At 41.0% G+C, this 17,696-nt stretch overlaps 2 protein-coding genes across 4 annotated transcripts; both read right to left on the bottom strand.

Moving 5' to 3' along the window:
* Positions 1-3,312: 3,312 nt before the first annotated feature.
* On the bottom strand, positions 3,313-10,043 carry LOC147232842 (specifically androgen-regulated gene protein). Its single transcript, XM_086148853.1, has 4 exons — positions 10,004-10,043; positions 6,297-6,451; positions 5,994-6,189; positions 3,313-5,011 (listed from the first exon to the last, which is right to left on the bottom strand). Exons 2-4 carry the CDS (start codon positions 6,399-6,401, stop codon positions 3,939-3,941), a joined length of 1,374 nt encoding a protein of 457 aa, XP_086004979.1. The 5' UTR covers positions 6,402-6,451; positions 10,004-10,043; the 3' UTR covers positions 3,313-3,938.
* A 1,384-nt stretch (positions 10,044-11,427) lies between these two features.
* yod1 (YOD1 deubiquitinase) lies at positions 11,428-17,459 on the bottom strand. Of its 3 annotated transcripts, none has more exons than XM_086149961.1 (3): positions 17,320-17,459; positions 15,324-15,536; positions 11,428-14,937 (listed from the first exon to the last, which is right to left on the bottom strand). In XM_086149961.1, exons 2-3 carry the CDS (start codon positions 15,529-15,531, stop codon positions 14,240-14,242), a joined length of 906 nt encoding a protein of 301 aa, XP_086006087.1. In that variant the 5' UTR covers positions 15,532-15,536; positions 17,320-17,459; the 3' UTR covers positions 11,428-14,239. The 3 variants fall into 3 exon arrangements, with proteins under 3 accessions (XP_086006087.1, XP_086006086.1, XP_086006085.1); XM_086149960.1 differs by lacking the exon at positions 17,320-17,459 and adding an exon at positions 17,187-17,298; XM_086149959.1 differs by lacking the exon at positions 17,320-17,459 and having other exon boundaries at positions 15,324-15,675.
* Positions 17,460-17,696: the final 237 nt, after the last annotated feature.

Genomic DNA, 17,696 nt, shown 5'->3' with positions numbered 1-17,696 from the left:
CAGGCCAGTCTGGAGACATAGTCTCTCCAGCATGTCCTGGGTCTTCCCCGTGGTCTCCTCCCAGATGGACATCCCCGGAATACTTCCACTGGGAGGCGTCCAGGAGGCATCCTGACCAGATGCCCGAGCCACTTCATCTGGCTCCTCTCTACGCTGAGGAGCAGCGGCTCTATTCTGAGCTCCTCCTGGATGACTGAACTTCTCAACCTGTCTCCTAGGGTGAGTCCAACCACCCTCCAGAGGAAACTAATTTCAGCGACTTGTATCCGCGATCTCGTTCTTTGGGTCACTGCCCACAGCTTGTGACCATAGGTAAGAGTGGGAACGTAGAACGACCGGTAAATGGAGAGATTCACCTTCTGGCTCAACTCCCTCTTCACCACGACACACTGGTCGAGTCCACATCGCTACAGACGCCGTGCCGATCCACCTGTCGATCTCCCTCTCCATCCTCCATCCTCCTTGCGAACAAGACCCCGAGAAAGTTGAACTCCTCCACTTCTTCCCCGACCCAGAGTGGGCATTCCATCCATTTTCGGTTCATCACCATGGTCTTGGATTTGGATGTGCTGATCCTCATTCTGGCTGCTTCGCACTCCGTTGCGAACTGCTCCAGTTAGAGGTGGAGATCATGGCCTGATGAAGCCTACAGAACCACATCATCTGCAAAAAGCAGAGACTCGATCCTGCGGCCACCAAACCGGATCCCCTCGATGCCCTGGCTGTGCCTAGAAACTCTGTCCGTAAAAGTAGTGAACATAATCGGTGACAAAAGGCAGCCCAACTCTCAGCGGAAACGGGCCCAGCTTACAACCGGCAATATGGACCAAGCTCCAATACTAATCATACAGGGACCTAATAGCCTGTATAACAGGGTTGCAGCATCTTGAGGAACATAGGGCGGACCTCATCCCCCTCCAGGGCCCTGCTACTGAAGAGCTTTTTTACTGCTTCAGCAACTTCAACCCTGGAAACAGGTGTGTCCGCTCCAGAGTCCCCCGGTTCTGCTTCCTCATTGGAAGGCGTTTCATCGGGATTGAGGAGGTCTTGGAATTATTCTTGCCACCGATCAACAAAGTCTCGAGTTGAAGTCTGCAGTGTCTGCAGTTGAAGTCTGCCGCTTAGCCTGCCGGTACCTGTCAGCTGAAAGACTTGATTGGACCCCTTCAGTTTCCTGGCATCACCCCTGGGGTCCACCAGCGGGTTGGACGGTTGCCGCCCCAACAGGCGCTGACCGCCTTACAGCCACAGCTTCTGTCTGCCGCCTCGACAATGGAAGCACAGAACATGGCCCATTTGGACCCAATGTCTCCCACCTCCCTCATGACGTGGTTGTAGATCTGCCGGCGGTGGGAGTTGAAACTCCTTCTAACAGGGGACTCTGCTAGACGATCCCAGCAGACCCTCACGACAGTTGGATCTGCCAGGTCTGTTCGGCATCTTCCCCCACCATTGGAGCCAGCTCACCACCAAGTGGTGACAGCTCCGCCTTTCTCTTCGTCAAAGTGTCCAGGTCATGCGGCCACAAGTCCGATGACATGAATACAAGGTCAATCAAAGACCTGTGGCCTAAGGTGTAATGTTGCCAAGTGAAAGTGATATAGCCAAAATGCTTCATACAGCATCATCTAGCATGATGGATGGCTGCATTTAGATAATAAATTCCCGACTTGGAATTTCCAATCTGATATTTGAAATATATTAATAGCAAGGCCATAAGAAAAAATATCTGATAAATTCATGCTCATTTCCTTGTCACTTCTCAATAAAGCCTCACAAATTCAAAGGCAATGTGTTGTAATGTGTTTTTTGATTGTCTCATGCTAATGCAGTTGTAAATTTAGCAAAAATCAACAAATAGTATTTTTGCTAGGGAGAGATATGTCTGGACAACAGATAAATTGTTTAAAAACTATAACACCACATCATCCAGACCTCTGGATTTGAGCCCATACATAAGTCTACATTTGAATTATATAGAAGCACTAATCATTTTTGTTGTTTAGGTTTTAACTGCAGCATTAAGCTGTTGTGCTGTGTTCTGACTTTACTGCTAAATAAGGTTATTTACTCATATTTACTGCAAATTTTGTTAAACCATAGCAGATTTTATGATGTAATATAAAGATTCTAGTGCACAAACTGTCAAGTCTGGTTTGTGAAGTTATGGAAACCCATCGTCAAGAGTGGGGGGCTGTTGTCATGGCAGCACAAAGCTACTATGGCAGTTTGTGTTCTCTTGTTACACGTGACCTCTGAGGTCAACATCTTACTCATGACAAAATATAACAAAAGCCAAGCTGTAAGTTAAATTAAATATTAAAAGGTTTCATAAGAAGTGCATTGACCCACTTAAGCTAAATCTGCTATAAAGTCTTGATAAGGACAATAAGTGCTGTTAAATATTAACTTCTGTTTTGCAACTTGCTTGTTTTATTTACATTTTCTTTTTTTGTTCACAACTCGGGACCTTACTTAGGGCAAAGACGAGAATATGTGTATAAATTCAATACTATCCGCAGCTCCATTTTCTGCCCGCGTGTCACATTTCTCGCTTTGCCAATGGTCTGATTCGTTCATTCACTGTTTGAGCGGCAGAGATCTGTGTCAAATTCAAAATTTGACACCATTTATTTGGCTTTGTGCAGACGTACAGGACACAGATCCTGGTCTGCAAGCCTTAAAGAGATAAAGCTGTACAAGGTGACTGTCTGTTGGGAGCTCTCTGAACAATCATCTACACACTTATTCACTGGTTTCTTCGCTGTTACATAAGAAGCCCAGTTACTCGTAAAAGTCAGCGGGAGGAATTAAAGTCACACACACAAAGGGAAAAGAGAAAAGAGCTTCCATCTGCCGAGTTCACACAGATATGGGCTGAAGATAATCGGATAATGGAGGAGTACGGAAGTGTTGGGGAGGGCCGAGTAAGATGAGACGTTTGACTGGAAGCCACAGGGGCTGCGGGGAGAAGCTGGGTTTACTGGACAGAGACTGGACTCATAAAGGCTGGCTTTGTGCCTCCCAGACGCTGGGATGGTCAGATCGACTGCAAACGTCAAAGGCAGTCTGGTAACGTGCTGCTTGGTTGCACATGTAGCAGTAACTGGATCAGACCAAACTGGAGGCAGATGTTGAAAATGAAAAGGAACAGAAATGGCCCTGATATGTGGCGTACTGATCTAAATGGGGGAAGCTGAATTAAGGTAGTTTAAGTTTAAAGTTTAGTGTTGGGATAAATTAAAACTATACACCCTATCAAATTTGACTTTTTATTTTTGTTCAGTGGTTGGTAAGAGCAAGTGAAAAATGAAAATTGAACAAACCATTCCGGACCATGTTGATACTTGTTTTTGAAACATCTGTGAAGTTATAAAATGTTATGAACAAGTAGACAAGCTAGATCATTGGAATAATAACAGCATTGTTGTACTCACGGCTTTACATAAAACATAAAAATCACTTTACAGTTAAATTTTATGTTTAAGTGTTTATTTGGTCACCAGGCTTTGGTACGGGGAATAATCAAATCCAAATCCAGGCACATATGTGAACTAAGAAACAGGAAAAACTGTGGAGATTCACTAGAAACAGAGTGAAACATGGTCAAAGTCAACTGCATCAACTAGTGAAGCAAACAAGAAGCCACCTGGGGTCTTGATGGACATTCAAAGGAGCCAGAGGTTTTCTATGATTACTGTCTGTTCTGGAATGGGCAGCAAATTTTAAAGCAAGGTGCAATTTAAGACACAGTGAATTTAAAGGGCAGTATAAACAGGAGTAGTGCAAACCACAGAAGCTGCCCTTTGTTCTCCTTGATTATCCTCTCCTTCTGCTTTGGTTGCCCAGTGCCAAGTTTCCTCCTAATGCTCTCACGCTCTCCAAGTCGCTGCTGTTGAAGCTTCAGCACCGCATTTACCCAAAGAAACACCAGTTGTTTAACTGTCCTTCAGAAGTCCTAGCTTTCTTAGAGCCTCCTTCCGATCTGCTCCCATTCCGGGCACCATCATTACAGTGTATCCCACACAGTTTGAGGGTTTAGGGACCACAGGTTGAGCTGCCGGCACTGTTTTCACTGGGCGAACCGATGTGACATGTCGTGGTTCATTTTGTAAGTGGTCAAAGGTGGTGGACCGCTGAAGACCAATTTGACTGGGGCATGATGTGGACAGTAGCTCCGGCCCGCAGGAGTGGTGGAAACTAGCACTGCTCTGCAGCCGGGTCTTTCTTTCCATGGGCACTTTAGCGAAATGGGATGATGGTTTGTTTGATGGGAAAATGTCACATTGGCCATTTTTGAACCTGCTGTCAGTTGGATCCGGACATGGGTGAGGTTTGGAGGGCAGTTGAGGGGCCCCTGGTTCTTTGTCTTTGAGGAGACCCAGCTTCTGCAACGCTTCTAGTCTGACCACGTTAGGATCTGTTGCATTCTTGACACTGCCTGAAATGGTTGAGGCTGGCGCTGCTTTGGTTTGTAACTTAGCAGATAAACAGGCTGGGATCTTTTTGGGTTTGGGGGCAACAGCTGGAGGAGTCACTTTAACCCTGGAGTCCTCGGAATGAGATCTTTGGGGCCTAGTCTGATTTCTGATGGCGGGAGCTTCCATCACAACCGGAGGGTGCTGGACTGAGTCTATAGTGTGATCTACTGTAGGACACAAGGGGGTCCTCTTTGAAGAGGCACTTCTCCGCAAGTAAACCAGGGCGTCGTAAGACAGCGGTCCTCGGGGTAAAGGACCCTCCGTCGTCTTCACTGACACGTCTCTAGGTGTGGTTGCGGGAGGCATAACAACTTTAATTTCCAAAGGTAGTGAAGAAGCCACAGGTTTTTGGTTTTGCTGGGGGCCCAGTTTGTGGCTTGAAGGTGTGAGATTACACTGATTGTCTGGAGAAACAGAAAGTTTGGTGTTGGAGCTGCTCGCCAGAACAAAAGGTGTAGGAACCAGGTAGCTCTGCATAAGTTTACTGTCAGCACTGTCTTTGGGTTCAATTGAGTTGTGGTTTTGTGAACCTATACGGAAAAAAAAGCACAGATTTACTATCAAAATAGGAAGTCATGTAAATTTTAAATAGACCTGAGATAAGTATTTTCTTATAGCTACCTGAGATAAGTATTTTCTTATAACTGCCAGCTAATCTTCTGCATATTTTTTTAGGTCATTCGGAAAGACTATTTCAAACCTAAACCAAGATTTGTACATATCAATGTTATGCTGTAAATACATGGATACACGACAAATCACAGTTTTGGTTACAAATATGGAGCCATTAAGACCCATTCACTGTAACTCAAAACTAAGATGTATAACAACTGATAGTTCTGCTAAATAGAGCGCATCCCTGATAGGAATTCACTGATTCTAATTTTCAGAAGCAATGGACTGAAATAAGCATTGAAGGTTTCCCAATACGTCTTTAACCCTCATGCAATCTTAACATTGTGTTTACTCCCCTTGTCCTACGGGTCAAAAATGACCCATAAGACAATCTTTGTACCCTAGTGGTGTACAGCCCATATGGAAACATACATAAAAATGAAGTATCAATTTTTCTAGTTATGGGGCCTCTTTAGGAAAAGTCATAAAATTTCAAGTTGGAAAAAATAGGTTGAGGTGTTTTTTTCTACAGCTAAACATGGCAGTGGGTCACTTTTGACCCGCAAGACAACACAAGGGTTAAGCCTGAATGAATCGAGGACGGAACAGAATGTTAATGATGAATGATAACACTGCCTGTTAAAAAGGAAGAATACGATAAAACCATAGCAGCACTTGAACACGTTTGTTTTCTCGTCAAGGAAACACTCCTGGAGCCCCCCCCCCCCCCCCCCCCTCCCAGAGAAACTGCTCAGAAAACAGAGCAATCTCAAGTAGCTTAATAAAATCAGCAGGAATAAGTGTCCATTTTCTTTTCAAGAACAATATGTCTATATGAGAACAGTTTACTGACTAGTTTGTATCTAATACTGGATCTGTCCCCACAGATTAACTAACCATTGAGCACGCTTCTGTTCATGGAGGCTGACAGATCCGCAAGTCTGGTTGCGAGGCTGCCAGGGCTGGGTAGTTGATCAAGTTCATCAGTGGACAGCCCGCTGTCGTCTTCAGTGTCCAGCGATTCAAGAGTCTCCTCCAAAAACATCAGGCAGGCCTTCTCTTCAGCAGACAGGTACTCCAAGCTGTCATCACTCTGGAATTGCATATGTTTCTTCATAAATTGACAAATAATCCCCGAGGAAATAGCCCTTAAATACATGACAGACATTAACAGAGTCAACATTGAGGTCACTAGCTTACAAAAGTAGAATTGTTGCTGACGACGCTGTCACAGCTGCCAGCACTGTCCACTCCTGTCATAGTTTCCAGTCTGATGCCACCTGGCCAGGTGTCGCTTTTTGGCATCTTCAAGCCAACTTTGTCCAATCTTAGTGGCTAAAATGATGTGTTTCACTCTGCGAAAAGGGACATGAATGTGAGGGAGAAATTAGTGCTAAGAGAAGTTAAACACACGGCTAGAGCGAAACTCCACTAAGCTCTATGTGAAAATAAGAGGAGAATTTGAGCATCTGGTCAGGGGTTTTCATCCGAAGATGCTGCGATGAAATTAAGCTACATTTTCAGACACATATTTTTTTCTGATACTTTTGTGGAAATTGTCTTAGACTTGTCAAATAACTCAGTCCTGAAGATTTCAATCATTTTTGTAGAATTTTCCCAAGTTTCCTGCTGGTTTCTGGTTATTTGTTGATTATTTTCAGCATAAGAAAAATAATCTTGATGTCTTGACAAATTTTGGTGATTCTTTTTTTCTTTTTCTTGCAATTACATGGCAGTTTACTCACAACATTTTCTCCAACTTTTACCAGACACTGCTGTTTGTCTGGAAAAAGTCAAAAATTTGGGATATTAAGAGTGGCACTCAATTATATTTGATATAGAGTGATATACTCGCTGGCCCTACTTCATGAATGCCTTTTTATAATGCCTTGTTGCATTCACCTGCAGATGCCTTCCTCAGCTACCTTAGCAGCTAGCTGTAGCCTTTTGCCAAGAGCAGATGTCATTAGGTGGTGTGCTGGCAGTGAGTTGCCAGCTCACTGCCCGGCCTCCAGCATTCCTCCCCTCTCCTACTCCATATCCAACACAAGGCATGTTCTGCCTCATCCCCCAGCCTACGAGAAGCTTGCCTCTAGCTTCGCTCGTCCAGGCCTAGAGCAGAAAGTAAATGCCATGCCGACTTAGCCGGGAAGCCCCTGCACCCTATCTCCACAGGGAACAGCTATGCCTGCCAGCCATTGTCACTGCAGTCTTGGTCTGGATGTTGGTACTTTGAGGCCTTCCTTTCATGGGCTTTATCACAACCTTCCTCCTCACAGTGAGCTTGACCAGAATTATCTTCTGGTCTTTGGTTGACCATAGCACAATATCTGGGCAGAGGGTTGTTTAGACCAACTCCGGGAACTGCCGCCTCCTCCCAATGTCAACGTTAATTTGCCAGGAGCTTGCGATTTGAAGGATGCTATTTTTTTTTCCTTTCTGTGGTAAGCACAGGTTTTGCTCCTTCCTTAAGAAAAGTGATCGCTTTCTCCGAGGCTGTGTAAGCTAGCCTCTTCTTGCCTCTCTCCCGCTCTATGGTGTCAGCCAAGGAGAGGAGACCTTTATCATGGCGCCATCTACAAAGCTGTTTTACACCAAGACGATATTTGTCCCTGAGTCCCCTTTAGGCTGCAGAGCTTGCAAAGTGGTTCGCCACAGGTCTCTTCACGTGACCATGCGTCTGGGCAAATCCCATTTTGTCCAGGCCCCCTGGGAACCTTGTATCACTACTCTGGCTAGACATTTCTCCTCCTCCCTGCTCTGCATCTCCACCAGCACCATGCCTTGTCTGGCCCTTGTGCTTGCGTCTCCCCAGGTTTGAAAATGAGCCAAGGTCTTGCCGGTGGACACATGAGTTGCCAACAATGTCCCACAACTTTAGAGAGTTCACTGCCTGCTCCACAGCTGCGTTGGTAGTCCACTTGCATCCAGAGCAGGTGGTGACGCCAGCTTGTTTTACCAAGTCATTCTTGGGATCCCCCAGGCTTAACACATCTCTGCATTTTGCTACCTTGTACTTCGAAACAGCTGATGACCGTGATAAAGGCCCAGTGGGCCTTTACATCATGTTTCTGAAGAGAAACTTGGGGGAATGCTCAGCCACCTCTGAAATTGCTTGTTGGTCTTCCTCTCAATGACCTCAATGGTAGTCATGGGAAACTAGTAAGTTAAAAGTCACCTGTATAGTTTTTCAAAAACAGTATATGGTCTAGTCTCATCTTAAGTTAATTGCAGTAGTCTATTCCTACGTGTGGAGTAAACAGGCTGCAATCATTGCTGAGATATATAACTAGTCCTCTTATTGCATGCGAGTCAGATTACAGGTCACAAGCCGCCTAATCGTCCTCGGAAGGATCAGTTGAGTGTAAAACAAATTATCTACTGTAACTCTGCTGTAATAAAACATTTAATTGCCTGAATTTTCATTTGTAAAAAAAGACCAGCGTTGAAATGCTTGTATAGAGAGTAACAACACCGGAAGGACTTGGTGTTTATCCATTTGTTTCTGTAAAATCATTTTAGAAATACCTGTTTAACTTCTATTCCAGTATTTGTCCCTAAGAGTATACGTATTATGAGCCGAGATAAATAATAACAACAAACAACACAAAATGAACAGATCATAACTAATACAGGGAACAAAAATGGTAATAAAAAACCCATCTGTCCTACTACTTTAAGGGTCAGATTTGAACTTAAAAAGGTGTACTTATCGAGATTTTTTTACATGTTATTTTATTTTCTGACGTCCTGGCAGCTGATGTGGAGACAGTCAACAAGGCGAAACCTCAACAGAATGTTGACATGCTCTCAATGTTATGTTTGATTTAGCCAGTCAGAAAAAGAGCTGAGACAAAGACAGTGGTTGGTCATTAACTCAAACAGACTTTTCCACTGGAACGACATCTGACAACTTTTAATATCCATATGTCCATGTCAGACTCTCTGCTCCAGTAACAAAGTCGTTTTATCGTTTTGTTTGTGGCAATAAAGTTTGCACAATTCCTCTTGACATGCAGCTATAAGGGTGTCAAGTACTTTGGATGAATCACCTTCCCTTCTCTGGTTCTATTCATGTTTATTTGCATTTCCTGCTCTTTGATGACATAGGTCAAGCATCCATCACATAGTTTTGTAAAGAGCTTCTAGGTTTGATCTTAAAAGATTCCAAAAAATGAGTCTGTTAACTAACTGCAACAATGACTACAAGGTAAAACTGTGAGACAGTTGCTGTACTCGCTGAAGTTCCAACACTGTACTACTTTTTCATTGCATTATTTATTTAACTTAGGCGTATCACTGATACGTTATCAGTGATACTTATCAATGCAGCTTTTCATATTTGTAAAATTTGCTAACCGAATCAACAAATTTGCAGTGGAAAAAAATGAAACAGCGACTGATACAATAATAACTATAGTTTGTTCTTGCAAAACGTCTCAGCTGCTCGTAAACTATGTTTTATTAGCAGAGACGAATATTTCAATAGCACTTTGAGTTTCTCTTAATAATGAGAAACATCGAAGTGTTCTTCGTCCTGAGTCATCAATGCACACATACACACGAACAGGAATATACATATATATGTATATTGAGATATATTCTATACTATTCAAGATGTAGGATGAATTTGTTGTTTTAAAGTATCCAACTTAATATATTACAGCACAATCAAAGGCGCATATTTATTTTGAAACCGCGCGGCTGATGTGAGAAGCAACGTACTCGAACTGACTCAACCGTTAACCGTTTTTAGCCAATTATCCATTCAAAAATGACATGACTATCTACATGAAGAGCTCGACACAAACGTCCGTCTGCTTTTACGGAAGGTTTAAAACAACTTACAGTGACTTGGGATTCTACCATAAACATTTCTATTTTGTTCTGTTTGTTTTTAACTTTACCTGTCCCGTTCACCAGTCGCCCATCTTCCGCCGCAGGTGCAGGAAAACGCGGAGTGATTAGAGCGACCGGAGCGACTTTGTCAAGCTAAGCTCTCAGCCAATCGCATTGCGGCAGTTCCTCTGTAAGACGCGCGAGCCCCCCGTTGCCATAGTAGCACTGGTAATCTCTTAATGAGAGACGGCATCGTGATACGGCAGCATGTCGTCGATCCCCCGACAGAAACCTCCGCAGGCCAGGGATAAATCGAATTACGGCCACTATATAATTTATGGGGTTTCATTGTTATAGATGTTTACTGTTAGTAATGACCTGAAAGTCAAATTTATATAATGATAGACGGATTAAAAAAAATTATTTATGTAACGCTTTCCACAATAGAAAAGTACTTTAACACTTTTCGAGGAATATCTGGCTGGTAACCTAAAAAACAAAATCGAATTAACAACTATCTTTTAAATTGTGAAGTCTGTCTATAAATGCAAATAATATGAAATTGGTGAAGTCTCCTGAAATTTATCTCATATATCATTCTTTAATTTAATTTGTTGTTTTATTGTTTTCACAGGGGACTGATCATCTCTTTTAAATGCAGGCTCAGTAACTACAACTACAGCTGCTCACACAGCGAGTAAATGATTCTTAGATCCTATTTAGATCTAAATTCGACAGTAGATGTGCCTTAAAATAACTCCTGGTAGTGTAATCTCAGTTTAATAACACGAAAGGTCCAGTTTATTTCCACTGGTCATGGACTGTTTGGTACTGTAATGGATTAACTCAGCTATAATTAGAGACATGCAACCCAAATGATCCTCTGAATCTTATCTGAATACTTGTATTTTAGATTAAATGAATAACTGTTTTGTGCGTTTACATTTCAATACAATCTACATATTGAATGTAGGTTGTATAATGTAGAATTTTTAGTAAATCAATATTACAATATTCACAAGATTTTTTGATGTCTATCAAGTGTACTCCCTGCATAATTTAATCCTGAATCTTTTTAAAACAATGTCGATAATGTTGGTCTCTCAATTGATTATCAATTGATACACACATTATTTTGTGCCAGGGATGTTGGACACTAATTTTGATTTGTTTAAAATACTTGCAAATTGTAAGGTAGTCTGGTGCTGTTTTTTGTAAATTATTGCTGACATGTAAGTACTTGTTGAGCTATTCTTTTGCAACAAAAGTACTACATTAGCCAAAATCATGTTTGTCTGAAACATGATAAAAATATCTGTATATCATATGAATATCTATACGTAATTAACATGGACTAACATATTTTACAATTGCAATATTTATCATCTGCGCTGAACTGCCAAAATTCTTCTCTTTTCGGCTTGTTCATACATAAAGTATTCAGTCAAAACAAACAAAACAAATTCATAGAAAGTGAGAAACTCCTACACAATGCTGTTTGCCAAACCTTTTAATTGTGACACAACACTGAAAAATATCAAGTAAATCCAGTTATTCTGTAGTGCTTTATGTTTAACATTCATTGTTATTGTTTCTGAGATTCATGAGAACCTTGGTAAATACAAAACATGATGAAGCCATGTCACTTGAATACAAGCTGGTTAGTCCATGATCACTGCTAAAAAAAAATCCAAAAAACAGGAAAATTGTGGGGGTCAAACGGGTCATTGTAATGCAACATTTTACAAAGACAAAAAAATGACAATATCAAAACATGCAAAAAAAAAAAGCTCAAGTCCACCCCCTAAAAAGAATCTTTGCCAGCTTATTGGCAATGTTGCCATCAGAAGTACAAAACACAGGCTCAGTAGGTGAGGCAGTGAAGAGAAAATAATTATCTTCATGATCTTCTTCAGATTGACTTGTTTGAGCTTATATTTGAGCTAACATTAATCAAAATCATTCTGATGAGCTACAATGAGTAGGAAAAAGGAAATGGCCAAATCAATGTTGCCTGACTTAAGGTATTAAAGCGAACACAGTGATTGTTTCATGACAGCTCGCACAGTACTGTAAATGAAGCAGCTAAACAATAAAACACTGTGACTATTTAATAACAGGACACCAATGTGAGGTAAAATCAAATAATGATCATAAAATAACTTTTGGTGAGCAAAGCACATAATGTAGAGAATAAACCTTATGCGTCAAGTAAGCAGGATGCGTCTCCTAATACGTGCCTTACTAATTTGCGACTTATACTCATACTCTCCCTGTTTTTTGAAATATAACAACCTTAAACAAAAAAAAAATCCTCACAGCATGGTGGCATTTTAAAACTCCGTATAAACATGAACAAAAACTAAAAAGAACTCATGAAAACCTAACCCTTGTGAACGCATGAATGTTTCAAGCACCATAATTTTCCATTCTTGTCTTAAAAAGAAGAAAAATAAGACATGTTGCAACATCCATTAAAATAATTAGGCCCATTTTGATTTATAATTCGTGATTAAAATTATATCTCATGATGCACAATTTTGTTCTATTATTTAATTTTTCAGTTGATTCAGAGAGTCGAAAACAGCATGATTGTATGGCATCTTTGTGCTGAACTTGAACTATTCTGATATTTAAAAATGATCTGATTTTATAGATGGCGCTTTTTTTTTTCTTAACTGGGGTGTTTTGGAAATCTCCCAGCTGTAAACAAACAAACAAACAAGCAAACAACCCCCCCCCCCCAAAAAAAACAAACAAACAACAGGATAGATAACAGTCAAACAGTGGGCTGTGTTTAAGACAACAGTGAACAGTTAAGAGTGTCAGTGGTTGTTGAAACTCCTCACAGAGCCAGAGAACTGTTATACCACACATCCTTCTTTCAAAAGGTAGTTATTAGTAAATATTTAAATCCACAAAAGTTATTTGCAATTTATAATAAAGCTGAAACAGATAGGACAATATTCAAAATGCCTCACACCATTACTGCCATTACTTTGAGACTAAGTTTTTGCATTTCATTTGCGGTCAAAAAATAAAATAAAATAAGTTATTTTGCTGGGATCTGAAAAATACACATTGCTTTAAATTAAGGACTGGGCAATACATGGATGTAGATTTAACAATGAATCACCTCTGTCCAACCTTTGATTTTTTTTTTAAATCAATCAAGTGTGATGAGTAATTTCAAAGCTGACTGTGAATTCCTGATTTATATTTGTTTATTGTGTAATTTGGGATACATTTGGCAGGAGATTGCAACACAAAATAACACAAAAGTAGCTAAGAAATGACATAAAAATTAGTGGAAATCTACTGAACAACTGACAAGTGAGTTAACTATTATAGCCAAATAAATATTATCAAACGTTTTTCTTTGTTTCCAAAAAATGAGATATTAGAACGGTAAATTCTGATTTTTTTTTGTGTCAGACTTTGTTCTACAAACACGCTCTACATTAGTAGTAATCATGAGATTAAGAGTATTGAAAAACAGCCTCCTTCATACTGTCAAATTCATTATTCCCATATTGCCCAGCCCTACTTCACACTTGCAGTGGCCTCAGCATAGTCATTATTTATAAATCTCTCACCATCTCCTCATATTTTGGAATAAATGGTGACCTGAAGCTTGATGGCTATAAACAGAACATGGTGATGTTTCAAATTACTTACCTGATGTAAAAGATGCAGGACTGGGAAAATACTGCGATTCATTTCGTGTTTTAGAAATACAACTTTTCATTTCATGAGGAAACGTGATAGATGACAGTTCAGTGTGATTGTTCAGAATTGCATCTCATGGAAAAAGTAGGCGACTCTCACAGATTGTTATAGAAGAAGCTGCTGTAATCTATTAATAAGAGAGGGTGTGAATTTTAAACAGTTCCTAAACAGGCAGTGAGGTCCAGGCATTAGGTTGTAACCATGTAGGATGAGGCACCACAGTATGTCATTCATTGCGGTACGAAATGAATTATATGACCTTAAATAATTTCCAGCTTCTGGGAGCTTGGGAGTTTTCACTTAAATTTTTTCTAAAATGCATGGGTCAAACTAAAATAATCCCTGATAGACTAACACAACAGGTTAAGGACATCAGACCACTGCAGTAGTATTTTCCTAGTTAAAAGTAATACTGAAAAGGTTAGAGGCTTCACACACTGTGCAGATTCTAGTGTTGATGTCTCTGGACAATGTGAGGTAGAGATCACGCAATCAAACGGACCAACACAGGTGCCAGACATTGGGAACAGGGTTGGTTGTTGTTTTGTGAGAGGGGAAAAAAATTGACGTAACTTTCAGACTTCGCCAAAGTTGGTGTGGCCTGTTTCCTTGGCGTGATCCCGAGCCTCCTTTTGTCCCACCAGGCCCGTCTGACACACCATGCAGCGCAATGCAAAGCGGTTAACGTCCGTGAACTGCCGCTTGCGACGAGCCTCATCTGCCAACTCCAGGGCCTGGGCCAGAATGACATCATCCGTAGTAGAGAATATAGTCTGTGGTGGGGCATCAGAGCCAGGGGTCTCTTTCTGCAGCGGGTCGTAGTGAATGCCATCGTAGATCAGCAGCACACGCTTGTTGTAGCCGGCGTCCTCCCCGAACCGATCCACTCTCACTGTCTGAGTGTCTACCACACAGATCTCACACTGGTAGAACTTAGACAAGATGGATACTTCAATGGCACCACCCCAGGTGTCGTTGCGACGTATCCATGTACAGTATTCCTCGTTGGCCTTTCCAAGGACCGCCTCAGAGTATGACGTGGGGTCACTTGACACAATCTGAGCGATGAGCCCTCGCATCTCAGGAGCGCAAGCGGGGTCATACACGCCCCCTTCCACCACATAATACACACTGGTGAAGAGGCAGGAGTTGTCAGCTGGGACCACACGGCGTGCCAGGACAGGAAAGGCTTCTAGGAGAGGCGTTTTGGTCACAGTGGGTTGATCATGAGGCTTTGGCTTATTCTTTTCTTCCTCGACAATGAGTGTATCTCCTTTGGAGAATAACAAGAGAAAGCTGTTTGGATTTTTCTTTCTTTTTTCCTCAAAGCTATCAGCCAATAAAGTCAATTAAATGTTTAGTATATATCTAAAATGTCAAAAATATTGCAATGAGGCCAGTCAATCAATCAACATAAATCAAGCACCTAACTGTGATTTTCTATAATGGATGTTATGCTTTATTGGCAGTCAACTTCAAAAACCACCATTAAATATATTTGATCTATAAGGCTCTGCTCTTACTGTAACTCCTGAAATGTTTACAATGGAAAATCATTCAAGACTATGTCTTAAAAAAAAACATAGTGGAATCCATAAGTTGTACTATCACATCAATACTAGAATTGGTTTAAAACATAGCAGTACATTCATAAAATACCTGATTTGATAGGATAGTCCTTGAGGTGAGCATCTCCGTTCCGGAGATCCAGGCTGGATGGAGGATAACCAACCATAATTTTCTGCACGTCACAGGGGATACCAGTCAGTTCCTCCACCTTCGTCTTTAACTCTTGCACACACGATTGATGTGTTAAGCCATGCATTATGTGGCTCCCATTCTTGGTCTTACACCGAAGCCGCAACATCCTGCCTGCAATTGAAATCAAATATCTTAACCAGCTATATAAAAAAAAGGATTGGAATACCTGGAACAATCTCTTTGGATATCGCATGTCTTAAAAAAACATAACCAAAAAAAACAAACAGTGAGTCTGTGGTGTCTATGTGCCTATCTGATATCGTCGCTGAGAGAGGTGACTGTGAAAGTCGTAGACTGTCAAGTCACTCTGTGATGTTTGGTCTATGTTTTGGCATGACAGTTAATGGACTGTAAAAAGACTGTGGATTACAGACCCTAAAATGATGCCCAGGAAAGCTGCCTGCAGGGTTGATCATTCTGCTGCAGGCCAGCCTGTCTAGGACTGCATCGTAGATAACAGGTATACTGCTATGTGTCCAAAAAAACATTTGCTCGTGATTGACTTAGCTGATGTGGCATGTTTCTCTGGTCTCACACAAATGACCTTTGACCAGCATCAAGGGAAAATCAGACCTTTTGTTTTCAGCAATTAATATCGCATACAAGAATTAATGTTCTTATGGAAGCGTCTAAGTGGGGGTCATTGGAATGGTTTATAGTTGATACTAGTAAATTAAAATTTGTATTTGTGTTTTTTTAATTGCATTACCCAGGTAGTTGAAAAAAGTATATTTAATTATTAAACATATTAGGCAGAATGAAGTGGGAACCTCTTTAAAGAAATCCTTTTATCAAAAATTTCTGACTTAATTTTCTTCACCTACTAAAAGTAATGAGCTTCCTCCCCCAAATCTATTCTCACATGGAGCAACATGAATATTCTTGCTGATTAATAGGTGATTCATTTATTTATTTACCTTGTCTTTTTTCTGCATGCTTTACTCTACATTTAAGCTGGCTAGTATCAACTTTATCAATATCTGACTGAGAAATTTGCTTACCAAAATATGCGATCAACAAAGAGAATACTGATATGTTGACCTGGCGATATATGAGATAAGGACAAAAAAAGCTGAACGACAACTCGAAGAGAGAAACTGAAAAAATGAATTTCATCACCTTTAAACTTGGTGTGTCATGCGGGCAGAAGCCTAGAACTTAGTTGATGGGTCAGTGTCGAATTACTATATATCAGCAAATAGCAAAGATGCACGCGGGGAAACATTTACGACTTGTAAACAGACAAGGCGAGATTCACCAACAGTACTTCTATCCGATGGTCTAGCTGACGAACCTTAATCGTCGACGGTTCCGTCGAGATGAGTCAGCTTCCTTCGATAAGAAAGTCAGCGAACATTATTTACTTGCTATTTGCAATTGTGGGCTAAACGTTTAAAATTCGAATATGTTCACAACATGCTAAGGCACTGCTATTGAACTAGCACAATCCAGGGTAATAATCAAAGTGCTGATGAACAGCGGAACAAGAGTAAAAACACCTGACAGCAACATTGCTTTGTGTTCCAATTCTTTGTTTGGTCAATTCGCGCGAACGCTGACGAGTTAAGAACACTTTAACTACCAACACAGTTCTGACAATAACCTTCGTATGTGGTGTCACGGAAAGTTAAAGCTTCGCTGACATTCAAGCGGGGAATACTTTGAAAAACTTAGTTACTTGCGTATTTTCTCAGACAAAATTCCTAAGCTAACAGGGTTAACTGTGTCAATTGCACGGTCAGTGTTAGCATGCTAACCTACACATTAACTTAGCGTTCAGTGGACACTGTTCCCAAGTGTTTTCACGCCCGGTAAATTCCGTTATCCAGGGAGACAAACTCAAAGACAACAAAATGTAAGTAGCAAAACGAGAGCGGACTTATTATTTCCTTACCTGCGGTACCCTGCCTCAAACAATAACCATCCAGTAAGCGATGTGTGATTCGGCACTACGTTTGAATGACGTCATTACGCACTCTGGATGGACCCTGGGCTTTTACCGTAAACTCTCTGATAAGAGTTGGAGGAAGGATAATGCCATAATATGTAAAGTATAGTGCTTGCATGGGTTTGCAATCCGAAGGTTTGAATGAGAGTGAAGAATAAGCACCATCCCCTAACTCTATTTTTGTAATTATTTGTCATTGAAGGTTCAGTCTATTTTATGTACCGCAGTTCATATATTGCTTTGGCTCACTTTGAACCGATATGAATTATACATCTGGATCAACATTCTGTATGTTGGTATAAAAATCAAATAAAGCATAACCG

This window comes from Fistularia commersonii, chromosome 7, assembly GCF_037954325.1.
Source record: "Fistularia commersonii isolate RoL2024-O1a breed Wild chromosome 7, RoL_Fcom_v1.0, whole genome shotgun sequence".
NCBI lineage: Eukaryota > Metazoa > Chordata > Actinopteri > Syngnathiformes > Fistulariidae > Fistularia > Fistularia commersonii.
Note: the sequence above shows the minus strand (reverse complement) of the source record. Positions and strands in the feature narration are given on the sequence as shown.

Excerpts from the sequence above, each read along its gene's own strand:
- LOC147232842 (XM_086148853.1), bottom strand. The coding sequence starts at position 6,401 with ATGCCAAAAAGCGACACCTGGCCAGGTGGCATCAGACTGGAAACTATG. Across the intron at positions 6,190-6,296 it reads TCAGCAACAATTCTACTTTT|AGTGATGACAGCTTGGAGTA; the intron begins GTAAGCTAGTGA and ends ATGCAATTCCAG. Across the intron at positions 5,012-5,993 it reads GAACAGAAGCGTGCTCAATG|GTTCACAAAACCACAACTCA; the intron begins GTTAGTTAATCT and ends TTTTCCGTATAG.
- yod1 (XM_086149959.1), bottom strand. The coding sequence starts at position 15,618 with ATGCGATATCCAAAGAGATTGTTCCAGGTATTCCAATCCTTTTTTTTA. Across the intron at positions 14,938-15,323 it reads GGACTATCCTATCAAATCAG|GAGATACACTCATTGTCGAG; the intron begins GTATTTTATGAA and ends TATTCTCCAAAG.